Source organism: Stenella coeruleoalba (assembly GCF_951394435.1).
Source record: "Stenella coeruleoalba genome assembly, chromosome: 7".
Classification (NCBI taxonomy): Eukaryota; Metazoa; Chordata; class Mammalia; order Artiodactyla; family Delphinidae; genus Stenella; species Stenella coeruleoalba.
The window spans coordinates 16,243,645-16,267,538 of record NC_137153.1 but is presented as its reverse complement, the minus strand read 5'-3'; the positions used below and the strand labels follow the sequence as shown (position 1 = coordinate 16,267,538).

Sequence of the window (23,894 nt, the reverse complement as noted above, 5' to 3'; positions counted from 1 at the left end):
GACCCTGCCCTGAGCACTGCTCCAACTCCAGCTCTCACCTGAGATCTCCTGACAAGTCCCACAGCTCCCTTCAGTAACTCGTTCCTCAAGATCCAGGGAAGCAAAGGAGAAAGGACAACCAAAGGATCTTTCCACTTTCTCAAACACCCCCAATCCACATTCTGGATAGGAGAATATTTAACTAAAATTCCAAAGGAATTTAGAATTATCAGGATACCCCTATGCCCTTTCTAAAACAGGTAAGTGAAAATTTATTTTACAAAAATACAGGAGGAAAAAAAGGAAATAGAAAGCATTTACGAGATCTATTCCTCAGATCCCTCTGTAATAGGTTTAAAAAAAATTTTTTTTTATTCTGATTATCTACTTGAAGATAATTATTTCACTTTGAAAGCAACTTATGGTTCTTCAAACCCTGTTCACTATGCTTCCCTCTCCTACCAGACCAATGACACCTCAACATCATCACTATACCTCCCGCAGCGTCAACAGTACCAACCGTGCTACTCAGCATTTTTCGTGATCTTTTCTTGACTGTACAAATAGCATAATGCAAGTACAAAAGTACAGGCTTGCAAGTTTATCCTTGTCAAAGAATTAGAGGAATGCTGATTTGCATTTAAAGCCTGACAAATTAATACTAATTTCTGACCTCTGAGAGAGATTGTCTCACACACTATTCTGTGAGTGTAAAACTCATTTTACAAGTTCCCAACCTGTGTGCCGAGTGTTCCCAAATGGACATTATCACTGTTTTACACAAGCACTTTTACAAGTTATCCAACTCCAAAAAACTGAAGCATCTCACAGTTGAAATAAACCTGAGAAATGACCTAGTCCAACTGACCAGCATATGCCTATATCCTGTTTTGATGCTTATAATAATTTTAAGGTCGGTATAATAGGTACTATCATTTCCAATTTACAGAATCAGAAACTGCGGGTGAGCTGAGGAAATGGCCTAATAAAACAGATAAGTGAGGATCAAACATATTTACTATGTCAAGAATAAATTCCCCTCCAAAGAACACTTAAGCATGTTACTGACGCTTCAAAGGGCAAAAAATGGTTCAAATATACTGGTAAACTGGTGTTTTTATTACAATGTCCCTTTATTTCTAAAATAAATATATATACTTTTTTTAAAATTACGTCAAGCTAAATTTCATATTAAACTGTTTTCCGAAGCATTAAGATACTGCCCCACAGTGCTCCCCGCCACCCCAAAATCCAAGGACTATTGAAAAATCTGGGTGAGAAGGCAGATGAGGTCCACTCGAGGCACCCACAGCACTGCACCCGCTGGCACTCAGACCCACAGCAATCAGCGCACCGTAATAAAGCACGAGCATCCCTCTGAAAGAAAACCCGCGCAAAGCCTCTAGATCAGAGTGAGAGGCCTCCTCTGGCCGTCTTCCTGGTTACTATTCTTAGACATCTCAACACTGGGCAAAGTATGGCACCACTGGCAGCAAGATGTTACTGCTGGCAGCGTGGTGGACTCCAGCTGCTCCACTGACAGCCACTTTCACCGTGGCCAAGACGATGAGAAGATAGACGGAGAGGGGGAGAGGGCAAGTCCCACAGAGCGAGCACGCCATGCGTGCCAGACGCTACGCCAACATCGACTCATCCAAACCTTGAAAACCCTACCTCGGAGGTAGTGTTCTCACTCCACTGAGGGGCAAACCAAGGCTCTGAGAACTCAGCGATCTGTTCCAAAACCTAAGCCTATGGCACTACGGAACTGAGAAAAATGCGTTATCTGCAGGGTTAAAGTGATGCATAAGGAAGCCCCACGGTATTTCCATTTGTTACAGTGTGACATTAGCTGGAACAGGATGTATAACATCACACAGAACAGTCCAGCTCAAAGACCCTCGCTTATCCCATAGCAAAGCTGTAGTTTTTACCTTTTTCATAATCTTCATTACAGCACATTTTCACAAACACATAATTTCCTTGTTTGAAGGGTTACTATACCCAGGCAAACTGCCTTCATTTTTAGTCAGAGTGACATTGGGTCAACCACAAAAGAGAATTTCCAAACCTACTAGGTTAAAGAAAAAATCGTGGATGTTACGGGTCGAACTGTGTCTCCCAAAAAAACATGTGAAGTCCTAACTAACCCCAGTATCTCTGAATGTGACCTTATTTGGAAACAGGGTAGTTGCAGAGGTAATAAGTGAAGACAGAGTCATACTAGAGTAGGCTGGGCCTTAGTCCAATACGACTGGTATCCTCATAAGAAAAGGAAAATTTAGACACAGACACAGAGAGAAGGATGCCATGTGACAACAGAGGCAGATAACGAAGTTATGCAGCTGCAAGCCAACGAATGCCACGGACTGACAGCCATCACCAGAGGCTAGGAAGGGGCAAGGAAGGATTCTAGCCAGGGTCTCAGAGGGATCACAGCCCTCTGGCACCCTGGTTTCAGACTTCTAGTCTCCAGAACTGTTGAGAATAAATTTCTGTTGTTTTAAGCCACCCCACTGGTGACACTTTGTCACATCAGCCTTAGGAGGAAACTAATACAATGGGCTAATGTACACTCCAAGGTACTGCCCAGCTGAGGCCTCTCTGACATAGAAAGCCTGAAGTCTGAGGTCCTTCTTAACTGTAAGCTACACAGAACTGATCCCATCACACTTGGTTTTATAACAGAGGCGAGAGCTGACTACAGCACAGAGAGCAGGGTACCGAGCCACAGAGGCCAGGTGGAAGCCAGGTCTTCCAACCAACAGGCAGAAGTAGTAGGAAACCGTCCTACAGAGAGACAGGTTACCCTAATGAACACCATTACAGGCAGAATTACCAAAAACAGACCACAGATATGTATTCCAGTCAAATCAGTAATTTCACATGCTCAACAATGAATTAGCGCCTCTAGTCTAATCTTTCAAAAGTTTATCAGCTCTGGGATCGAGTGACCTGTAACAACCTCAAGGATTAATAATATAATATTATGAAACTTTGAAAATTACAAGTGGGCCCCCCAAATTAGTATATTAAAAATGGATAACTTCATTAAATAGTCTTACTTATGTGGTCATCAGGCTTAGGGAAGAGTACAACCTGAATTCCAATCAAAAAGGAACTTGTTATATACACACATTAAAGTTGAGAAAAAAAGGATACAAAATATCCCAACCGTGGAGAAATCACTTTAAAAAATACCAAGTTTTCAAGTACAAACATCTGAGAGGTTAGAAAAAAATAAGAAATGGGAGAGGAGCTTGGATCAAACAAAAAACTTCTAGTTTTACTGTAATTTTGGCTGTAAATAGGAGTGAGACAAAGCACTTACAGACAGTTGCTGAAGTACCAAGTGAACTCTTCCTCTGCTCTTTAATTCTCCAGTTTTTGACTGGTTTTGGTTCTGCCTGAGCCTACAGGAGACCAGTCGCCCACAGAACAGGCATCTAGCTAGAGAAGACACATCTAAGGTTAACAGCTGGACTACAAGTTGACAGATGCCTTCTTTATGAAAAGCAAGTAACTGATTATTAATCTACCAATTCCCACCTGGACTGTAGCTACCACACATAGAGAACAGACTAAAATAAACCTCTACATACTTCCAGTTTGTGTAACATTTCCCAGGCAAGAGATCAAAACCACCGCCTGAAACAACCAGACCCTGGGAGACGGTCACCAGCAAACGTCTCCCCAAATTGCTAAGGCTGTTTCCAAGGTTGCAATAGAGACAAGGTTGCACGGAGACAAACAGTAAAGAGCATGAGAACAGTTTGGTTGAAATAGTGTTGTAAGAATGTTTCATTATGAAAATGGGACAGTGGAGTAATGAGGGAATGAAATATGGGGTTAGAAAAGTCTTCTGGAACCATGTACTTAGCACTTTGGGTTTAGAAGTTTGGGGTACATTCTGTGAACAAACAGGGACCACTGAAGGTCTTTGATCTGCTGACAGGTTCACAGAACGAAGATCTGTCAATGTTGTTTGGAAAGGGTGTAAAATGGCTGGTTAACATCTTTCTTTACTGAGGGGATTTTAAAGAATTGTTGCATAGTTACACCATTTATACGTAATATTTTCCTTATCAACTAAAGGGTGGTAAACTCTTTATCCATCAAAAGTTTATACATGCATATTTCATAATAACATTTTTTTCCTTAAGAAAGCTCATATAAACATTTTAGATTTTTTGGGTGCTAGATAATATGTTTTGACATTTAGACAAGACTGTTTCAAAAGACTGCCTACCTAATGTATTTTTGAACATGGACAATCCACTTTTTATTCAAGCATTTATCAATATGTAAATAAATTACAAAGTGACCATAGTTTTCTCCCTGGTTTCACTTACAATGAGAACTTACAATCATTTCACTTACAATCATTTAATAGATACACAGTTCAAACTGCTTTAACAATATCACATTTTTATTTGGAGGATTTACTTTGAACACCTAAGCAAGGCATATTTCTACGTGTAGAAAGAGGGTTGGATACAGTTAAATAAAGAAAGAAAATTTGGCCAGGTAGAACCTTATCAATGCCTGGTACAATTTTCAATCCTGTGGGCCAGGTAGAAAAAGCTGTTAATATCTAACATTTAGTAAGTAAGTGTATCAAAGCTTTATCCTCAGACTTTACATGTATTAAGTCTTAATTCTCAAAACAACCCTGTAAGGTAGTAATATCCTCCTCCACAAAGCTGTTCCTGATCTTTCTACCCAAAATAAGCCCCATTTTACCTGTGAGGAAACCCAAGAACAGAGTGGTTAAATAACTGTAACCAGTTAAGAGCTGGTCCAGGGCAGGCTTGAGACCCAGCACTTGGCCTCCAAAAGGCATGCTCTGAAGGCCTGGGCTTCTCTGGCCCTCCTTACAGGCAGTGCCTCATCACCACAGGTCAGGCTGTAGGAGAGAGAACTCAGAAGAGCTCTCTTTTGATTTAAAATACTACCTACCCATCCTTTACTGGAGTCATTTCAGATTTAAAAACACTTGGGTTCTCATTTTCCAATCTGAGACTATGAGTATCACTGTGAAGACGAACACTAACTTCTTACCGGACAACGGTTGCACTGTGCCGTAGAAGTGGAAGGGACCAATTTCAAAATAATATTTTTAGGTAACACAATTGAAGCCGGTGCCCCCCTGCACAGTGTGACTAGAACACTGGTAAGAGGTATGCCTTGGGGCTTCCCTGGTGGCGCAGTGGTTGGGAATCCGCCTGCCAATGCAGGGGACGTGGGTTCAAGCCCTGGTCCAGGAAGATCCCACATGCCCCAGAGCAGCTGGCCCCGTGAGCCACAACTACTGAGCCTGCGCTCTAGAGCTCGCGTGCCACAACTACTGAGCCCGTGTGCTGCAACTACTGAGGCCCACACCCCTAGAGCCCGTGCTCTGCAACAAGAGAAGCCACCACAATGAGAAGCCCACGCACCACAACAGAGTAACCCCCGCTCAACACAACTAGAGAAAGCCCGTGTGCAGCAACAAAGACCCAATGCAGCCAAAAGTAAAAATAAAAAATAAATTTACTAAAAAAAAAAAAGCAGTATGCCTTGATCCAAATGGATTGGCTGTGGGGACATAATTAATATTACTTCTGTTTTTTAAATTAACAACAGTACTGGGCAAGGAAGAGAAAAAGATTTTGTTTGTTCATTTGTTTTCTGTGTTTAATCAGTGAGTAGGACTATGACGAAATAAAACTATCCGAAAGGTCCGTTGATTTTTTTAAATTTTGATGAAATGCACATGACATAAACTTTACTATCTTAACCATTGTTAAGTGCACAGTTCAGAGGCATTAAGTCCATTCACACTGCTGTGCAACCATCACCACCATCCATCCACAGAACTCTTTTCATCTTCCCAGACTGAAACTAACTTCCCATTACCCCCCTGCCAGGGCCTGGCAACCACCATTCTTTCTGTCTCTCTGAGTGTGGCTACTCTAGTTACCTCATAAAAGTAGAATCATACAGTATTTGCCCTTTTTTTTACCAGCTTATGTCACTTAGCATAATGTCACCAAGGTTCATCCAATGCTGTATCATGTGTTAGAATATCCATCCTTCATAAAGGCTGAATAATATTCCATTACACATGGGTGCTACATTTCACCTCCTCATCCATCTGCGGACAGTGGGGTTGTTTCCACCTTTTGGCTACTATGAATCATGCTGCTATGAACATGTTGTACAAATCTCTTCAAGCTCCTGTTTTCAGTTCTTTATGGTAGACACCCAGAAGTGGAATTGCTGGATCATATATAATTCTATATTCAATTTTTTGAGAAACCACCGTTCTGCTTCCATGATGGCTACATAATTTTGCATTCCCAGCAACAGTGCACAAGGGTCCCAATTTCTCCACATCCTCACCGATACTTGTTATTTTCAGGGTTTTTGATAAGAGCCATCTTTTTTTTTATTGAAGTATAGTTGATTTACAATATCATGCTAGTTTCAGATGTAGTTAGGAGCCATCTTAATTAGTGTGAAGTATTATTTGTTGGAATTTTTTTGTGCATATATATATATATATATATATATTTTTTTTTTTTTTTTTTTTTTTTTTTTTTTTGCGGTACACGGTCCTCTCACTGCTGTGGCCTCTCCCGCTGCGGAGCACAGGCTCCGGACGCGCAGGCTCAGCGGCCATGGCTCACGGGCCCAGCCGCTCCGTGGCATGTGGGATCTTCCCGGACCGGGGCACGAACCCGTGTCCCCTGCATCGGCAGGCGGACTCTCAACCACTGCGCCACCAGGGAAGCCCTGCATATATTTTTTTTATATAAATGATTTATTTTATATTTTTTGGCTGTTTTGGGTCTTCATTGCTGCGCGCAGGCTTTCTCTTGTTGCGGAGAGCAGGGGCTACTCTTCCTTGCGGTGTGCGGGCTTCTCATTGCAGTGGCTTCTCTTGTTGCAGAGCTCGGGCTCTAGGCACGCAGGCTTCAGTAGCTGTGGCTCATGGGCTCTAGAGCACAGGCTCAGTAGTTGTGGCACATGGGCTTAGTTGCTCCGTGGCATGTGGGATCTTCCCAGACCAGGGATCGAACCCGTGTCCCCAGCATTGGCAGGTGGCTTCTTAACCACTGCGCCACCAGGGAAGTCCCTGTTGGATTTTTTAAACACTATTATTTAAGACTATCGTGAAGTTTAGCAATTCATTTTTCCTTTGGTCTTGAGAAGTCCTACAATCTGTGTGGATTAATATTACTACAATGTCACTAAGTAAAATTTTGGAGCATCCACCCAAGTGGGCTTATGAATTGAAAACTGAAAAGGCTTAGGAGTAAGTTTCTAAACACAGTGTAAGCATTTTAACATCTGCAGCAGTATTACATTCTGGAATCCCTGGACGTAACAGTAATTATTTTGATCAAGCTCAGACAGGGTCACCCAGTGGCTTCTTATGACACTGGGGAGTCACGTCTGCTTGTAGTCTGGGCAATGTTGTCTGGATACAACAGATGCAATATTGGGAGTGAAAGACTAAGCCAGCACCAGATAATATAAGTAAACACACTAAAAGTATTAAAATTATATTAATAAGATCAACCAGGCAAAAAATTTTATCTCAAGTAGTGCGTATTTGACCTGTAACACCATACAGCTCCTATTAAAGGTTTCAGTGTCTGATTTTTATTCTAATTATAATTTGCTGTTTTATCTCTCAAGCACAATAGTTGAGAAGATATTAATTATGTACTAGCCATACAGGTCACAGATTTTGGCTTTGTAAGGAAAAAAAAAGGATCCTCATCTAGACCCTGGTACAGTCTCACCTGGTGATAATATTATGTAGAGAAACTTTAATTATTAAATAGCCTCTAAATAAATACGCATATTTATTATTTTAATGCTTTAGCAACCTACTTTTTAAAAGCCAATTAAGAATACCAGAAAATGGGGGGCTTCCCTGGTGGCGCAGTGGTTCAGAGTCCGCCTGCCAATGCAGGGGACACGGGTTCGTGCCCCAGTCCGGGAAGATCCCACATGCCGCGGAGCAGCTGCGCCCGTGAGCCATGGCCGCTGAGCCTGCGCGTCCAGAGCCTGTGCTCCGCAACAGGAGAGGCCACAACAGTGAGAGGCCCGCGTACCGCAAAAAAAAGGCAAAAACAAAAAACAAAGAATACCAGAAAATGTAACCTAAGTCATATTTGGAATTAACAGAACAAGCATCTTAAAACAGTTGACCGTTAAACCTTCACTACTAGACTAACAGGTCTCTATATTATAATATTTTATGATTTCTAGAAGAACTTATAAAACATATCGACGTGTTTTGATGAAAACATTTCAGTTTTACTTTAAATCATATTTAGATGCTTTAACACCTTTATAAGGAATTTTTAGATAATTTTAATCCATTCCCAGTGATTATTAACACGCAAAACAAATAGAATCCAATCAGTTTTACTAACAAAGTTTTAGTGTAAATCTCCAAATTTAGGTATGAATTTTGCACACGTATTTATTTGGTGGCCTGTACAATTAAAAGACAAAAAACAAGGAGTGATTTTGGGGGGCAGTTATTTGGGGAATAGAAGCCAACAAGTTCCCTAAGTATGGGACACAGTTTTGTTAAAGTTACAACCTCTGTGAGCACATGTCAAGATCCCAAACTGTCCTAAACCAGATGATCTATTTAAGACATGAAACACTGACAAGGCTACAGTACTTTTTATTTAGTCTATGAAGGCCATTTTTACCTCAATGAAATCTCATCTGAAGAAAAATTATTCAAAACTCTAGTTGTACCATTTCATTATATTTTAATTTAGTATATTTAGCACAGATCACACTTAAAATTATTAAACGTAGTTGTTACTTTTAAAAGTTAATTTAAATAGAGTTACTTGTTTTACCTGACCAGTTAAAATAGGGTTGACCTGTGTTTGTATGCCACTCAGGCTAAGAACAGTTTTGACATTTTTAAGAGTAAAATAAATGGCTAGTGGGAAGCTGCTGCATAGCACAGGGAGATCAGCTCGATGCTTTGTGACGACCTAGAGGGGTGGGATAGGGAGGGTGGGAGGAAGGCTCAAGAGGGAAGAGATATGGGGATATATGTGTACATATAGCTGATTCACTTTGTTGTACAGCAGAAACTAAAACACTGTAAAGCAATTATACTCCAATAAAGATTTTTAAAAAAAGTAAAATGAGACACCTGACATGGCTAGCAAATCCTAAAATATTAAATATAAATCAAAGTTTTAAAAGGAATTGTCTCTTTTATGTTCCAATCAATAGCAATTTACATTACACACACACACACACACACACACACACACACACACACACACACACTCCCTCCCTCCCTCCCTCCCTCCCTCCCTCCCTCCATCTAATCCGGAGAATACCTGACCTAAGTAGAGAATTGTTTCTTCCTCAGTCTCTAGTCAACAAAACACAAGCTCCCTCTTCTGTAGTACAAAGCTGTTCCCTGGGCAGGACCACATTCCCCCGGCTTCCGTTTATATGGGCGTAGTCACAGGGCTGTTCTCCCTGTGGGATGATAGCACCAGTGATGTGAGTCACTTCAAGCCAGGGCTTTTAAGAAGCAGTTGTGCTTTCTCCATATTTTCTTTCCTTTCTCTGGCTGAATGCTGAGGGCGCTGAGTCTCTAAAGGATGCTAAAGCCATGATCAGCCAGGACCACCCACAGAAGACAATACACCTCTTGTGTTAAGCCACTGAAATGTTTGTTATTACAGTTAGTGAAGAAAAACACTGTAATACTCAACATACACATTGTATATTTGCTGCCTTTCACATTTTACTAACTTCGACTTAATGTGGACATTTTCCCAATCCTAAAACAAAACAAAACCACCCTATGAAAACAGATTGTTTATATTGCTGAAAGCCGTGTTTGTTAAACCCATCAGTTTTTTCCTTGACAACTGGCTACTGTTGCTCTTTTTTCCATTTACTGTACACTCAGATGAATTTTAATATAAAGCCTCACTATAACTACATTTCAAATGGGCCGAAATTTAAAGCCATTCCTGCTCCATACATGTAGTTCAAGGGCTGATGTGGCATTGAGACATTAGCTCATTCCATCCAATGACTATGTTACAGAAGCAGAAATTTAAAAGTGGATTGAAATAGCCCCTCTTCATTTCTTTATTGTATATAAAGGCCAACAAAGCATGAGAAGAATAACTTTCACTTAACCTTGAAACGCTGTACTATCTCCAAAACTAGAACTTCGCAAAACAATAGAACCTTGACAACTCCAAGAGCTGCATCTTGACACCATCACAGATTCAAAAACATGTCAGTTATGCCACAATGCATGCTCCCGTAACATGTATTATTTCACACATGACTGGCAAAATGGGAACGACAATAGTATAATGGGGAAATAGTTTTGGTTTGTAAGTGATTCTTCCCAGCATGTTAATGTTTTGAAGCTATCAAGGGCAAGATTTTTCACAAATAATAAAGACTTAGGAAAAAACAAGAATAAGAAAACCGGTGAGAATCTTACCAAAATACCTTCCTTTTGTACAAGCAGTGGTGGCTGGTTTAGTGTCTTCCATATTCCTTATCCTTTCCTCTACCTAGTGATGCTGTGGGCACACATGAAGGCTAAACCCTGGACCACAGCTTCAATTTTGGTGAAAATGGCCTCCAGTAGAAGCTAATACCTACAAGAATCTACATATCAAAGAAGGAAAAGCATGTCCCAGGATAAAATAAGGCCTTGAACCATCTGGATATGAAGCTGAGTGCAAATGTCCCCGATACTATGGTGCTAATATTTGGATTGTCATTGTTTTGTTAGTGTTCTGGTTACAAAGTCACATGGTTTTAAGTAGTCTAGCCTTAATCCTATTTTTCCCACAGCCCTGTTGTTTGCATTGTGTGATTTTACAGAATGAGAGGGTTTTCAGGACTATCACATTATGGTAGATATGATTATACCACGAATTGAGAGAGTGAATTGCAGATGCCAAACAAATAGAATGACACATTCCAATCTCACAGGGCCCTATTCAAAATCTTGTAACATGCCTGACAAATACCATCTCATTTAATCCTAGACTACATCTTGAAAACTACCTAAAAATTATGTGGTCCCTATCAAATAGTGGAAACCACAAATACGGTCCACAAATGCTATAAACATGTTGTAATTCTCTATTTTTCCAAATTTACAATGTAATTGCTTTTAACTTCAGCTTCGTTTTGATAACTTTTGTTTAATTTGTGAACAGAGTAAAAAGTCCTTCATGTTGCTTCTCTTTTCTTCCAACCCCAAAACGCGCCATCACGCACTAGGTCTAAGCAAAGCCATCTGAGGTTGCTTAAATTTTGAATACATAATTTCTCTATTGGAATGCATATCTTTTCCTTCAGAGAAAGCTTTAATGAAAACTGCCTTACAAAAGGCAAAATGGCAGCATCCTAAACATACAGGGCTATTAATAACTACTATTATAACAGGGCTATTTATAACTACTATTTAGTTTACTACTCAAAAGCTGTGTTCCTTATAACCAAGCAAAATGACAGATTTGGAGTTCTGTTCATTTTTATCCAGAATCACAGAGGATCCAACCCAGTGTACGGTGTGCCTGCCCATACATCCTGTGTCCCTCTCTGCCAGCTGTTTTCTCTCCTAGAGGTTCTGACCTTGAGCTTCCGAGTTACAAGGAGCCTGGGTTTTCTCACCACTGCCACATTTGAGCTCCATTGCTAGATGGAGCTCAAAGGATGTTATTTTGGTGTATGTAGAGTTTAGGGGTCCCTGTTGATCCACTGTACTAAATAACTTACAGCAGGGAAGAGTAAAGACTGTAAAACCCCTTCCCAACCCCTCCCCTAGCTATTCCTCCCCGTGAATCCATCAAGCAAAATGTAGTTAGGTCATTTTCCTTCTCTGCTTCCTTCATTCCTGTCTCTAATGACACCTATTTAATACCTATTAGGACACTTCTCCCCTTTCATTCACCAGTTTCTTTTTAGGAATCCTATCCTTGGCACCAATTTTAACAAATATAACATTTCTGAAAATCTGAGCCATGAAATTCACTCTGCACTGAGTATCAATTTTCCCAACATAATGAAATGCCTCTAACCTGGCACTTTTAGAGCACCAACAGTGATCATTTGTGTTAATAATGACCTTGAAGTACTTCAAACTTCCAAAGAAGCTTCTGAATCAAAAGAATATTCAATTATATGCTGTACAGTTTTAACGTAAAATGCCTTTACAGTATTCTAAAACTTATGTATAACCCATATGCCATAGTATATGGCAAATATAGCTACCATTTGATTAATACACACTTTCACCAACCATTCCAGCTAAGAGTACGGTCCAACCAGAGACTGTTTCCATTAAAACTGGTGTTCCATTAAAATCATCATCAGAGCTTCCTTTATTCATTCCACCCCTCTATATCTGATATGCCTAGTGCTCAAGTTCACACACACAAAAAAATATTCCCAAGTGATTCTAATATAAACTCCTTCTCCCGGAGAACTACCGCTGTAAATATTGGTAGAAATCAGCCTATAGAAATGTGGTTCTCATCCCTGTCTGTGCACTGCTTGGGGATCTTTCTGAAAACACAGGCTTTTTAAAATAGATTCTAAGGCCCATCCCAGACCTACTGGATCATAATCTCTTATGGTAAAACCCAAATATCTGACTCCCCAGGTGACCCCAAAGCACAGTCAAGTTTGAAAACTGCTTTATAACCTTAAGGAAAGAGCTACTACTCTTGGTATTTCCAACAGGTAAACAGAGAATCAACATATGGGTGCATCTTGTCTGCAGAGTTTAATACACTAGAGTTGAAATCAGAGGTCTCAAAGAACCTCAGCGTGTACATGAAGAGGCCCCAGTGGTTCAAGAATATCATTCCTCCACTTTCAATAAGCCAAAACAGCGAAGTCCCAAAGTAAAGTAAAGTAATTAGTGAGAAGAGGCTCCGGATCCTTACAAGAGATATAGAAAACTGCATATATTTTGCCGTCAGTGAGATCTGGCTTCAAAACTTTCCTCCACCAGTCACCAGTGACTTATCAGATTACTTAACCTCTCTAAACCCATTTCTTCATCTGAAAATGGGCACCAAAAAAACTTACAAAAATTTAAACGAGACATTTGTAAAAAAAGAATTTCTAATATTGTTTCCTTTCCACCTTAGTAATTTCTATGCATCCTCCACTCTCCTTTGAGTCATACACTGTAACCTGTTATATTAGCCCTTATATCAGGTTATTGCTGTTACATACAGAGAACACATGAGACATATTTCAAATTTGTTCCTCCAAAACTAACATGAAGTTTAAACTCTGTCTACTGACAACCAGCTGAAAACCCACCAGTGCCTAGATTCATAGTAACTTCTTCAGGACGGATTTTTTTTTTCTTTAACTCTCAGTTCCTGATTCCAGTACAGCAATGGCTCTCCAACTTTAGAGAGCTAAGAACGCCTAGGGAGCTTGTTTAAAATACAAATCCCACCTCCCACCAGCAATTCATAATTGATTCAGGCAAGGATTCTCAATGGCCACTAAAACTATTAGGTAAAAGGTTGTCAGGAAATAGGCCTTGACACCTTGCCAAAAGTCTTACTCCACAAGTGACTTACTGACTGCAAAGGGGAAAATGTACCTTTATACAGAAGAATCTGGCAGTCAGAACCCTAACCAAGAGATAAAACTTAGCATCACGAACAGTGAGATGAATCATGTTATAATGTGATATGATGCAAATATGAAGTGGAAAGCAGTACTTCTGACAACACTATGTAGTCTGAATATAATCAAGCCCCTAGAAGCACCTTCAAGTTTACCCGAAATACAGAGGGCAGATCAAACTTGGAGGAAACAATCAGGCAATCCAAAATACGGAACATACAAGAGAAGTGGCCCAGACTCTGCAAAAGTTAACATCATGAAGAAAAGAAAAATTTAAGAATTGTTCTAGCATTAAAGAAACATAAAAGCAATGCTGATTAAGCAATTTTGATTAAGCCGTGTTGGGAGGGAGAAAACCTATAAAAGACATTGTTGGCGACAAATGAGCAAATCTGAACGTGAAACAACTATTAGATGATTTTCTTCAATTATGGAATAATTATGGGATTACCATGAATTTTCTAAGATGGGATAATAGTATTATAGCTATGTAGAATTAGTCTAATTATTTAGTATTTGAGGCAAAGTATGGAGAGGTGCAACCTCATGACACATGTTAAACACACATAAAGCTATCTATGTTAATTACAGAATCCAAGTAGTTGGTACTGGGTGTTCAATATACTCCTCTATTTCCCTGTATGCTTAAAAGTTTCCATAATAAAGAGAGCAAAAATACACATTCCCTGGTCCAACTCCCTGAGGTTCTGATTCTTTAAGCCCATAGTAGACCCACAAATCTGCATTCTAACAAGCCCCAGGCCTATCCTAATACAAGAGGTTCTCTGACCACTCTAAGAAACACAGCCAAAGAGAGAAAGCAGAAAGTGTCTGCTGTCTGGAAGGGCCTGGGTTCCTAATTTCCTGCCGGCTCTATTTTATCACCAGGCTTTCCAAGCCATGAATTTGGTGTCTTCCTCACCTCTGCCGTCTTTCTTCATGTGTACAGTATGTTTAAGACAGAATGAAAAAGCGGACATAATGGTCAAAGAGAAACTTTCTACTTCATGTACCTATGATTCTTTGAGAACATCTGGCCAGGGTAAACAATAACTATCAACTCTTCCTCCCTTCCCAGGATGCTGTGAAGAAAACTGATATGTTTACCTTTCTGTGAACTGAATATTCAAATTTCTTCCTAGAAATGATTTGATGGACATATAATCCATGCCCTGTATATTAATGACCAATATAAAACAGAAATAGCTTTCTCACAATTAAAAAGAAAAAAGACCAAAATATTGCATACAAAAGTTATTTTTAAAACCACTTGTTTGATATTTCAGGATAAAAGCAATATACTCGTAAAGACCCTTTTTGTTAGCAATATACAAAATACCTTAGGATACTGTCATTTGTTTTAAAGTATATTAAAATACAGTAATGCAATATACCAAGATCCACCTACGTTAGACATACAGAAAAAAACCTAAAGCTGAATTTTATGTACAAATGTGTTCTTGTCATAGTAATATTCACTGAATCCTTCAAACAAATCACGTTTTTTCCCCAAATTCAACTTAAACCAAAAAAGTACCTATACCTTAATCTAATAAAATACAAAACACAAAAAAAACTCACTTAGAATCATTTCCTAAAACAGCTCACAACTGACAGAAAAGCTATCATTAAAAAAAAAAATTTTACAAACAGTAACTTTTCAAAGTTAGAGAATACATATCAAACGATAAATTGCAGTAGGAGATTTTGAGGTTCCTCCCCAATTAGAAATTAATCTAGGTAAACGACTCAGAAAAACCTCCAAAATATATGTTAGATATATGCATTGCTTTAGCTTAACCTGACAGTAAAAAATTTTAAACATAGGATTATAAAAGGACACCTTAACGTAATTTTAGCTGAAATTGCAAGTGCCCAAAAGTAGCTAATAAACCAGGATACCAAGTTTTTCAGAAAGTCTTATCTGCTATAAATTTTGACATTAGCTAGTAATATATACATAATGCCTCTATAGGTAGCAAAGTGATTACAAGTGATGAAAATTTTTTAAATTAATAAGTCAAAATAATACATGATAGGACTTCAAAGCAGTTCCTAAGAAATCCACATTTTTAAATATTTTAATTGTTCAAACTAGAGTCTGAAATTCCTTGTTTAAAACTTCGGAGTGCTAATACCTATAGCATAATAGACTTTCTAAAATTGAGGGACCTGAAAGATCAATTAGTTTAACTCCTTATTTGATAAATATGAGGAAATGGAGGCCAGAGATTTTTTTGAACTTGCAGAATGATAAACCTGATTTCTTAACTCCAATGTTCCCTTTATACTATTGCTGTGCCCTGTGGTGTTTTTCTTCGTTTTTGTTTTGTTTTGTTTGAGTATCTCCAGTAGTGGTAAATAGTGGATTGTCTTTCGGCAAAAAACAAAAGTCAGTGAACTTTTTAAACAAGGCTATATTTTCATGATTTAAAAAAAATTAATTCTTTGAAATTCACAATTTCTGACTGGGAACTAGGTAAACAGAGTATCACAAGGAGTAAAGTTTTAACCACAATCTTGTTTGCAGAAAGCATACTGTAAATCAAACCAACCCATGATGAAAATAGCAACAATTGAGACAGTTTATTTCTTTTTGCATCCCACCTAATCTTGCCAACTCTCCAGAATTTATCCATTACATACTGCTAACTAATTGGCTTTAGGGATAAAGTTTGTAAAAGCAAAGCAAATGATGTTAAAAGGCAGAAATGAACTGTTCATGATTTCTGGCATGTGCCTACTAGGTTTCCGGAATGCTAGCCTTCTGCAATACAAATTTGGTGTTTTGTTTCTAGATCATTCTGGAAATACTATCCATCAGCACTGTTTGCAATTTTACTCAAAGTGTGCCATTTTTTCATCACCTTCCCTTGAAAATTCACCATAGATGTCAAGTTTTTACTGTTTCTGTTCACTCAAAAATGAGAAATAATCTTCAGAGATGCTTTCTTCATACTCGCTCTCCTTTAGGTAAGTAGCTCGTTGTCTAAATATAACTCTTCTACCCTCACAACTCATCACGCATTTCCACGATTTTTCAGGTAGGGGGAGGAGGAAGGGAGTAACTAGATGAGACTTTATGTTGTTGAATTTATCCCTTTTCTCCTTGATGGTGTCAAAGCATCTTGCCCATTTCACGATTATAAAATTATTATCCTACATTTTCTTCTAGTGCTTTTACAATTTAATATTTCATGTTTACACTTTTAATTCTTTTAGAATTTTTGTTTATGTAAGGTAGAGAGCTATTTTTCCCCCAATTGCGTAGTCAATTGCCTCAATATCATTTGATAAATAATCTTTTTTTCCTTCACTGATTAGGAATGCCACCTTTACTACCTACTAAATTCCCACAAACCTGTCAATTTCTCTCTTTACTCTGCTTCAACACCTATTTGCTTAATTCCTCTGCCAGTGGCACATTGATCTAATTACTGACACTACAGCACATTCACTTCTTGACAGAGGAACATTTTTCTCAACACTTTTCTTTTGAATTTTGAAAGGTTTTTTTGACTACTCAAACACATTACTTTTCTCCAATCAATTTTCCTCAAGTTTCCCCTCAAAAAAATCCCACTGAGTTTCTTTTGAACCAGAATTCCATTAAACATATGGACCAAAATGGGAAAAAAAAAAAAAGATTTTTACAATATAGAGATTCTCATCCAGTAATAAGCCGATACTATATAAAGTCTCCTACACAAACGGACACACACACACAAATACACATATACAATCTTTTATCGTGACTAGGGCTGGTATTCTGGCCCCACGAGTGAATTTTCTTATTTGAAAGGTAACATTTCCATTCCTAAATCACAACATCTTAGAGCTAGAGGGACATTACAGATCACTTAGTCCAACACCTCTCGTAATCGCGTTGTTTACCTCAAGCCTACTTAAGAGAATCATTTCAAAATTAATTTCCCTTGTACATGCAACACAATCATAAACCTGCTATTTGAATCACATAAAAGTCAGATAAGTGAGCTACATTTATTGAAGAATGCTTTGAATCTAGGAATCCTTTTAGAATAAGATCCATACTTAGGCTCAAAGAAAAAAACACTGAGTACTATAAGTGCATACACTTGAGACAGCCCCAAGTACTGTATTTAGACACTCATGTTTCCAAGGTAAAGTTGTTTTGTTATGGTGTTGTCCAGGAACCAAGCTTCACAATACCAAAGCATTCCATTTCCGACTGTTCCATCCTATTTATTAAGAACATAAACCCAATAACAATCTCGAAATGGAATAAGCCTGAAACCCAATTCTAAAAGTGCTTCTCAAGCCTGGCTGCCCATCTGATCACCTGTGGAGCTTCTAAAACTAAGACTGCTTGGGTCCCGCCCTGGGATTCTTCCTCAGCAGGTCCAGCAATGCTCAGGCATTTTTTAAGCTGTAGTAGGTTCTATTCTCAGCCAGAGTTAAGAACCGCTATTCTAAAATATTCAGTAAGAACAAAGCCCCATAATTTTCCAAGTATCCCTACACTGAGGGAGGGTAGGGGGAGATAAGTTAAAAAAGCATCTTCACCAGCCCAGCAACATTTGCTGCTGATTAGAGAGTTGTATCCCTATATTACATCAAAGTCTTGAAATGGAAAAAATGCTACAACAAAGCTTTAGATTGTTTACAGACTGATGACCCCATTACGGCAGGTGAAACACCGCTTCCTTCCTCTCACTTGAAGGCAACCTTCTCCATCACCTCATCTCCCAAGATAAAGAACAGCTGACGTTCACTTTAAAAATGGCAGATAAAATTCAGGCTTTAATCTTAATTAAAAGTTTTAAGTCTTTAAAACATACCCGTAAAAATAAATACATAAAGAGGGAGATTAATGATTCGGCTACAACATCATGACATTACATGAAATTTTAGTCAAAGAACTTGCTTCTTGACTGCAGTGAACTGCCAAGCCAACACTAAGCACCCCCTAAAAGTAGCACAGAAGCAAAGAAAAGCCGATACACTGAAGGAAAAAATTTACACACAAAAATGCAATATGCAAACCTGTTTCTAAGCTCTAACCCTCCAAGGAAATGATCTCACTTTCTAATAACAACACATTGTACTAAACTGAAGCCTGGTGAGACCCCTATTCCTGGTATGAGTGACTCACAGACCCGCTATCCCTGGGAAAAGCACCTGAAAAACAGAGCACATAAAGGTAGACGGTAAGTTCCACGTTAAGTAATTAATTAGGGAAGGTAAAGCATCCATTAAACAGACCTTAATCACACAGTAGTGCTCTGCAAAACAAGGTTCATGAAACCAAATCATCCTACAGGCAACTATTCTTCCACGCTCCAACTCTGGCCTAGCCAAAAATATTTTCTTACATTCTGTGAAGTCATTTGGTGAAAGAGATGTCAAGTATTTTCCATCTTGATAGCAAAGGCAACGTGCATAGAAATTTACCACTTTAATGTCAAGAGAAACTAATTTTTCTTAAATAAGCACTGTGCTTTTGTTCACGCGAGTCAAATAATTTTACATTAAAAAAAAGCATATGAAGAGACACGCTTCATGGTTTAATGCAATCGGTTTTGACAACATACTTCACCAATATCTTTTCTTAGAAATGTGGCCCAAATCAAATTCTTAGACCCTAACCTTTATGTCACATGACCACATGAAATAAAATTTAAGTAGCAAATATGATTAAGGGAACAAACTGTAACCTCAAAAGATCTGCAGAAAAAACTGAGATGATGTATGTTTATACACACTGACAAGTTTGCCAAGAGATTAAAACTAGAAAAGAATAAATACCTTTCTCCAAAGCTTTTACTTATGAATGATTTCCATGCAAGCCACATGCCTAGCAGGTATTAAAGAGCAGACTCTGCTCCTGGAGTATTTCAAGTAAACAAGCTTACTGAAAAAAAATAAAATCCTTCCTCAGTAAATATTTCTTTTGAAGTATAGTACGTTGGAATAAATAACTTAGATGAATTAGCATGCCTTTTAATACCTTAACTTCATAAAATATTTAGACATATATTCTAATCTTGAAAAAGGACCAAAAACTTTAGACATAGTAATATCACAGGCATCTTTTCAAAAAAAAAAAAAATATATATATATATATTTACCACTACAGACTCTGAAAGTTCAATAAAAATCTGGAAAAATAATACACAACCCTGTTTTAAACAATTATAAAAGCTAAATTCATATTTAAAATATACTTTCCAGTTTGTCCACAACCGGGACTTCTACTACTTTACCAAATACAATTAAGGTTTAGGTCAATAGTGCGGGATTACTCTGCCTAAAAAATCTGTGAAACAGAACTCCAATTTCAGTATGTCCCAAAAGCTTACTGCTAATAAATATCTATGATGGATTACATTAGAAACAATTCTCTCAGGAATTTTAACCTGACACCAAGGTTTTGATTGCCCACATCTCCACGCCTAACATGGAGAGATAGGTGACTTTCGGTACAAGCCTACTTATTAATTAGATGCTGTTCAATTTTACTACTATTTCAAAATCTCTCCCCATACTTTTTGTCCCTCTCCCCTTCATACCTTTGCATCTTACCAACCTGCAAGAAACCAAAAAAGGTATCCCCTATGTTAAACACACTATCTTTGATTCAGTATGGACTGGGGAGTTTTTAGATTTAGATTTCAAATTCAAAACATATGTCAAAATTTTCCTTGACCCCATATTAGGCTCATAATCGCTAAAAGTTAATCAATAATCTTTGTTTCTATTTTATTCCTTCTCTTCTTACAAACCTATCAGCAGGAAATAAATTATCTTCAGACAAACAGAGCTAGGAAAAAAAGTTGCTTGGTTCAATCTAGGAACACCAGTAAACTACCCTGCAAGGACCAGAAAAATCAAGAACCACTCACATGTCCCCTATCCTGAATTTGCATGTAAATTCTGCAGGACAAAGTTCTTGTTCTTTCGTGATTCGACTTAATTCCTCCCCATGCTTTCTGAAATGTTTTTATTTAAAATTCTGAACAGAGACCTAGACAAACAATTCAAAACACACTGAACTTCATTTCAGTTAACCTGAGTACACACCAGTAAACTGAAATTCTGAGCACCTAATATCTCCTACTAGGAATAGGTGCCTGAGCAGTGTAGGCAAAATGTCTTCTCACAGAAGCAACGTACCTGAGGAGCTCTGTATAATTTCTCTTAAGATTTTTTTTTTCTTGCGAACGCTCTCACCCACAACTCACTGTTTGCAGAATACACTCAAGCTGATTTAAGTTGGAGGGCACAGATTTACCAACGTTTTAATGAAATCATTTCCTTAGTTTAGCAAGTTAAGCTATTTAAAAAAAAAAAATCTGCAAGTGGTTTTTGAGGGATTCACCTGGCACATGGGAAATTTACAAGAAGGGAAAGAGCCCCAGGGCTAAGCTTGGGGCTTGTGTAAACATAAATCACCTGCGCACTGGCCTGGCTACCAACAACAACGTTCCACCAGAAGAGATGTCCAGGTGGCTAAGTGATTTTCGGAGGTTGAGAGTTAAAAACAAACGCTTACACCTATCATATATTATACAATTTTACCTGTCACTAAGAAAAGGGCACGTCTAATCCAGCAATAAAAGTCATTTTTCCTTCAAGGAGAGCAGCGCTTTGGAGTCCTTTGCAGGGGATGGGGGTCGCAGGAAGGGGGGAGGGGGCGTGGAATAACGGAGCACTGAAAGGAGAGGCAGCCAGGGGAGTTGCACAGAGCCCCACACAGGCCACTGCGGAGAGAAGACGGGGAAAGAGGGGAAGGTGTCTCACCGGGGCACAAAACCGAGTGCAAACCGGCTGGAAGAAGGAAGGTTCCCCCAGGAGGCGAGCTAGGGTGCAGATAAAAAGCGCTAGCGCCTGGTTACCTTGGGATACAGGGGCAAGGGACCACGGGAATATAGAGATCTACAGAGACAGAGGAGAGGGAGGATGAGGCAGGGTCTCCGCTAAGTGCGAACCAGGGATGAAGACATACAGCGGGACTTGGGCCTCCCCGGGCCAAAAGGCGTGGCCAGGGATCCAGACCGCACGATGGTCTTTTTGAGACGCCAGGGGAAGTGCGTGGCAAAGCCCTCCTTCAAGACCCCGTGCCAGGCCTGTCCGAGGGGCCCACCTGCGGGGCCCCTCGAGGGCGGAGCGCACTCCGGAGGGCTCCGGCCTCGCCCGCGGGGCCCTCTGCAGGGCCAGCTGGCCAGGCCCCCGCCCCCGCCCCCACCCCCGCAGTGCTCTTACCTCCACACCTGCCCCATCTGCAGCAGGTGGATGACCGACAGCCAGATCCACACGGAGAGGCGGCAGAGGCGCTGCGCCCCCGGCGTGGCCGGGACCCCCGCGCCATGGCCGTAGACGGCCCCCATCATGGGGGGGCCCCGGCTGCTGAGCCCCTCCACGGCGCCCAGCCCGCCGCCCGTGTAGTCCTGCACGAACCAGCGGAAGCTCAGGCTCTGCACCAACAGGGACGGCACCAGCACGAAGGAGAGGGTCAGCCCGAAGTAGACGTAGTCCCCCTTGCGGTAGTAGTCGAGGGCAAGCCACAGGTCGGTGCCCACGTCCCCGAAGAAGACTAGCAGCGCCAGCACGATCCACAGGCAGTCGAGCCACGGCCGCTCCACCTGCGGCGGCTGCGGCCGCTCGGCCGAGGGCGTCGGGGGGTGGCGGCCGGCGGCCCCGGGCGGCTGCAGCGGCTGGTCCCCCCCGTCGGCGGCGGCGGCGCTGCGGCGCGGCTTCTTGCCCAGGAGGGAGCGCAGGCAGGCGGAGCGGCAGCCCCAGTAGCACGAGGAAGTGTTGCAGCAGTGGCAGATGTGCAGCGAGCTGCTCTCGCCGGGCTCGCTGCCGTCGCCGCCGCCGCCGCAGCCGCCTCCCCCGGGCTCCCCGTCCTCCTCGCCGCCGCTGCCCACCGCCTCGTCCAGGTTGTGCAGCTGGGCGAAGCCCACCCCCACGCCACCGCCATCGGATTTCGCCGCCATCTTGACTCTCTTCCCAGCTCCGGAGGTTGGGGGGGGAGGGACGGGTGGGGGGGGGGGAGAAGGCAGGGAAAGGGGGGGGAAACGAATGGAGAGGAAGGGGGGCGGGGAGGAAGCGGGGGAGCAAACGAACGAGGGGGGAGTGGGCCAGGGAACCCCCTCCGCTTCCGGGTAGTTGGCGTCACTTCCGGGCGAGCCCCCCAATCGCACGGCGCCCGCAGCTCCCCAGCCCTACCCTCCCGGCCAAGATGGCCGCCCTCCTGTGCCTCAGCTGCTGGGCGGGGGACCGGGGGGTTCACCCCGCCAGGGCTCCCCTTCCCCTCTTCCGTTGACCCCGAAACCCATCAGGTTGACCCCTCGGCGTTTCTGAATCCCGCTGGGCCGAGTGAGGCGGTCCAAAGTGATCCCTGGAGGGGGCAGTGCCAGACGTTTTGGGGTCCCCTTCCTCAGCGTCGCAGCTCACAGCTTTCCTCCTGGAGAAACGCCCCCTAACACCCTCCCGGCTGCTGGCGGAGGGGCGGGACCTGTGAGGGAAGGGGCGGAGCTAGTGCAAAGCAGGTGATTACGTGTCACTTCCGGGAGATAGGATGACCTCATTGTGTAGTTAGACGCCCCCCCCATCAAAATGGCTGTCTCTCACCTCTTTGGCTGTTTCTTTTCCTTTTTTGATTTTTTTTCTTTTAAATTTGTCTCCTTTTCTTATTTTGAGGGTCTTTAGAAATTGTATAAGTCAGTTTAGATTCCCATACACACTGATTCTCACTTCTATTTAGACAACTCCCTCTTTTACCTCTGTTGACCCCCTGATTTTCTTGTCACTGATAACTTTACCATCTTTTGCAATAAAGTTTTCACCATTCCCTTAAGAAAAGTGCAGGCAAAAATCCAGTGATAACCAGCCTGATTGGGTCTTGAAAATTACAGCGAAGACTGAATTGGCATATTGTGACCTTGAGTGTATTTTCTTCACGATTAAAATGTATTTCTACCAACTTTTTTTTTAAGTATGCAGTTTTTCAATTCTGTGACCTTAACTTGGAAAATTCAGAACTAGCCAGGGTTTAAGCTGTGTCAGTTACTTCTTCAAGCTTTTGGATGTGTGAAAATTGCCTTTCAGAATTTTTTTGGTGCTAAGGATCTGTCAGTAAACATGGCTTTAAATAAGTGAAAATGTTATCAATGTGCTATATGATTAAAATAGGTGCAGGGTACACTACTTAACTAACAGTTTACAAAAGTGAAGCAGCACTGAATGGATTTGAA

General features: G+C 40.8%; 1 protein-coding gene across 1 annotated transcript in view; it reads right to left on the bottom strand.

Moving 5' to 3' along the window:
- XKR6 (XK related 6) overlaps window positions 1-23,504 on the bottom strand; it is a gene marked incomplete at its 3' end in the record, with an annotated part of 270,553 nt that extends 247,049 nt beyond the window's left edge. The window contains exon 1 of the mRNA XM_079926345.1: window positions 21,901-23,504. Within this exon, the coding sequence (XP_079782471.1) occupies window positions 21,901-22,634 (734 nt within the window). The 5' untranslated portion in view covers window positions 22,635-23,504. The remainder of the gene's footprint in view (window positions 1-21,900) is intronic.
- Between the last annotated feature and the right edge of the window lie 390 nt (window positions 23,505-23,894).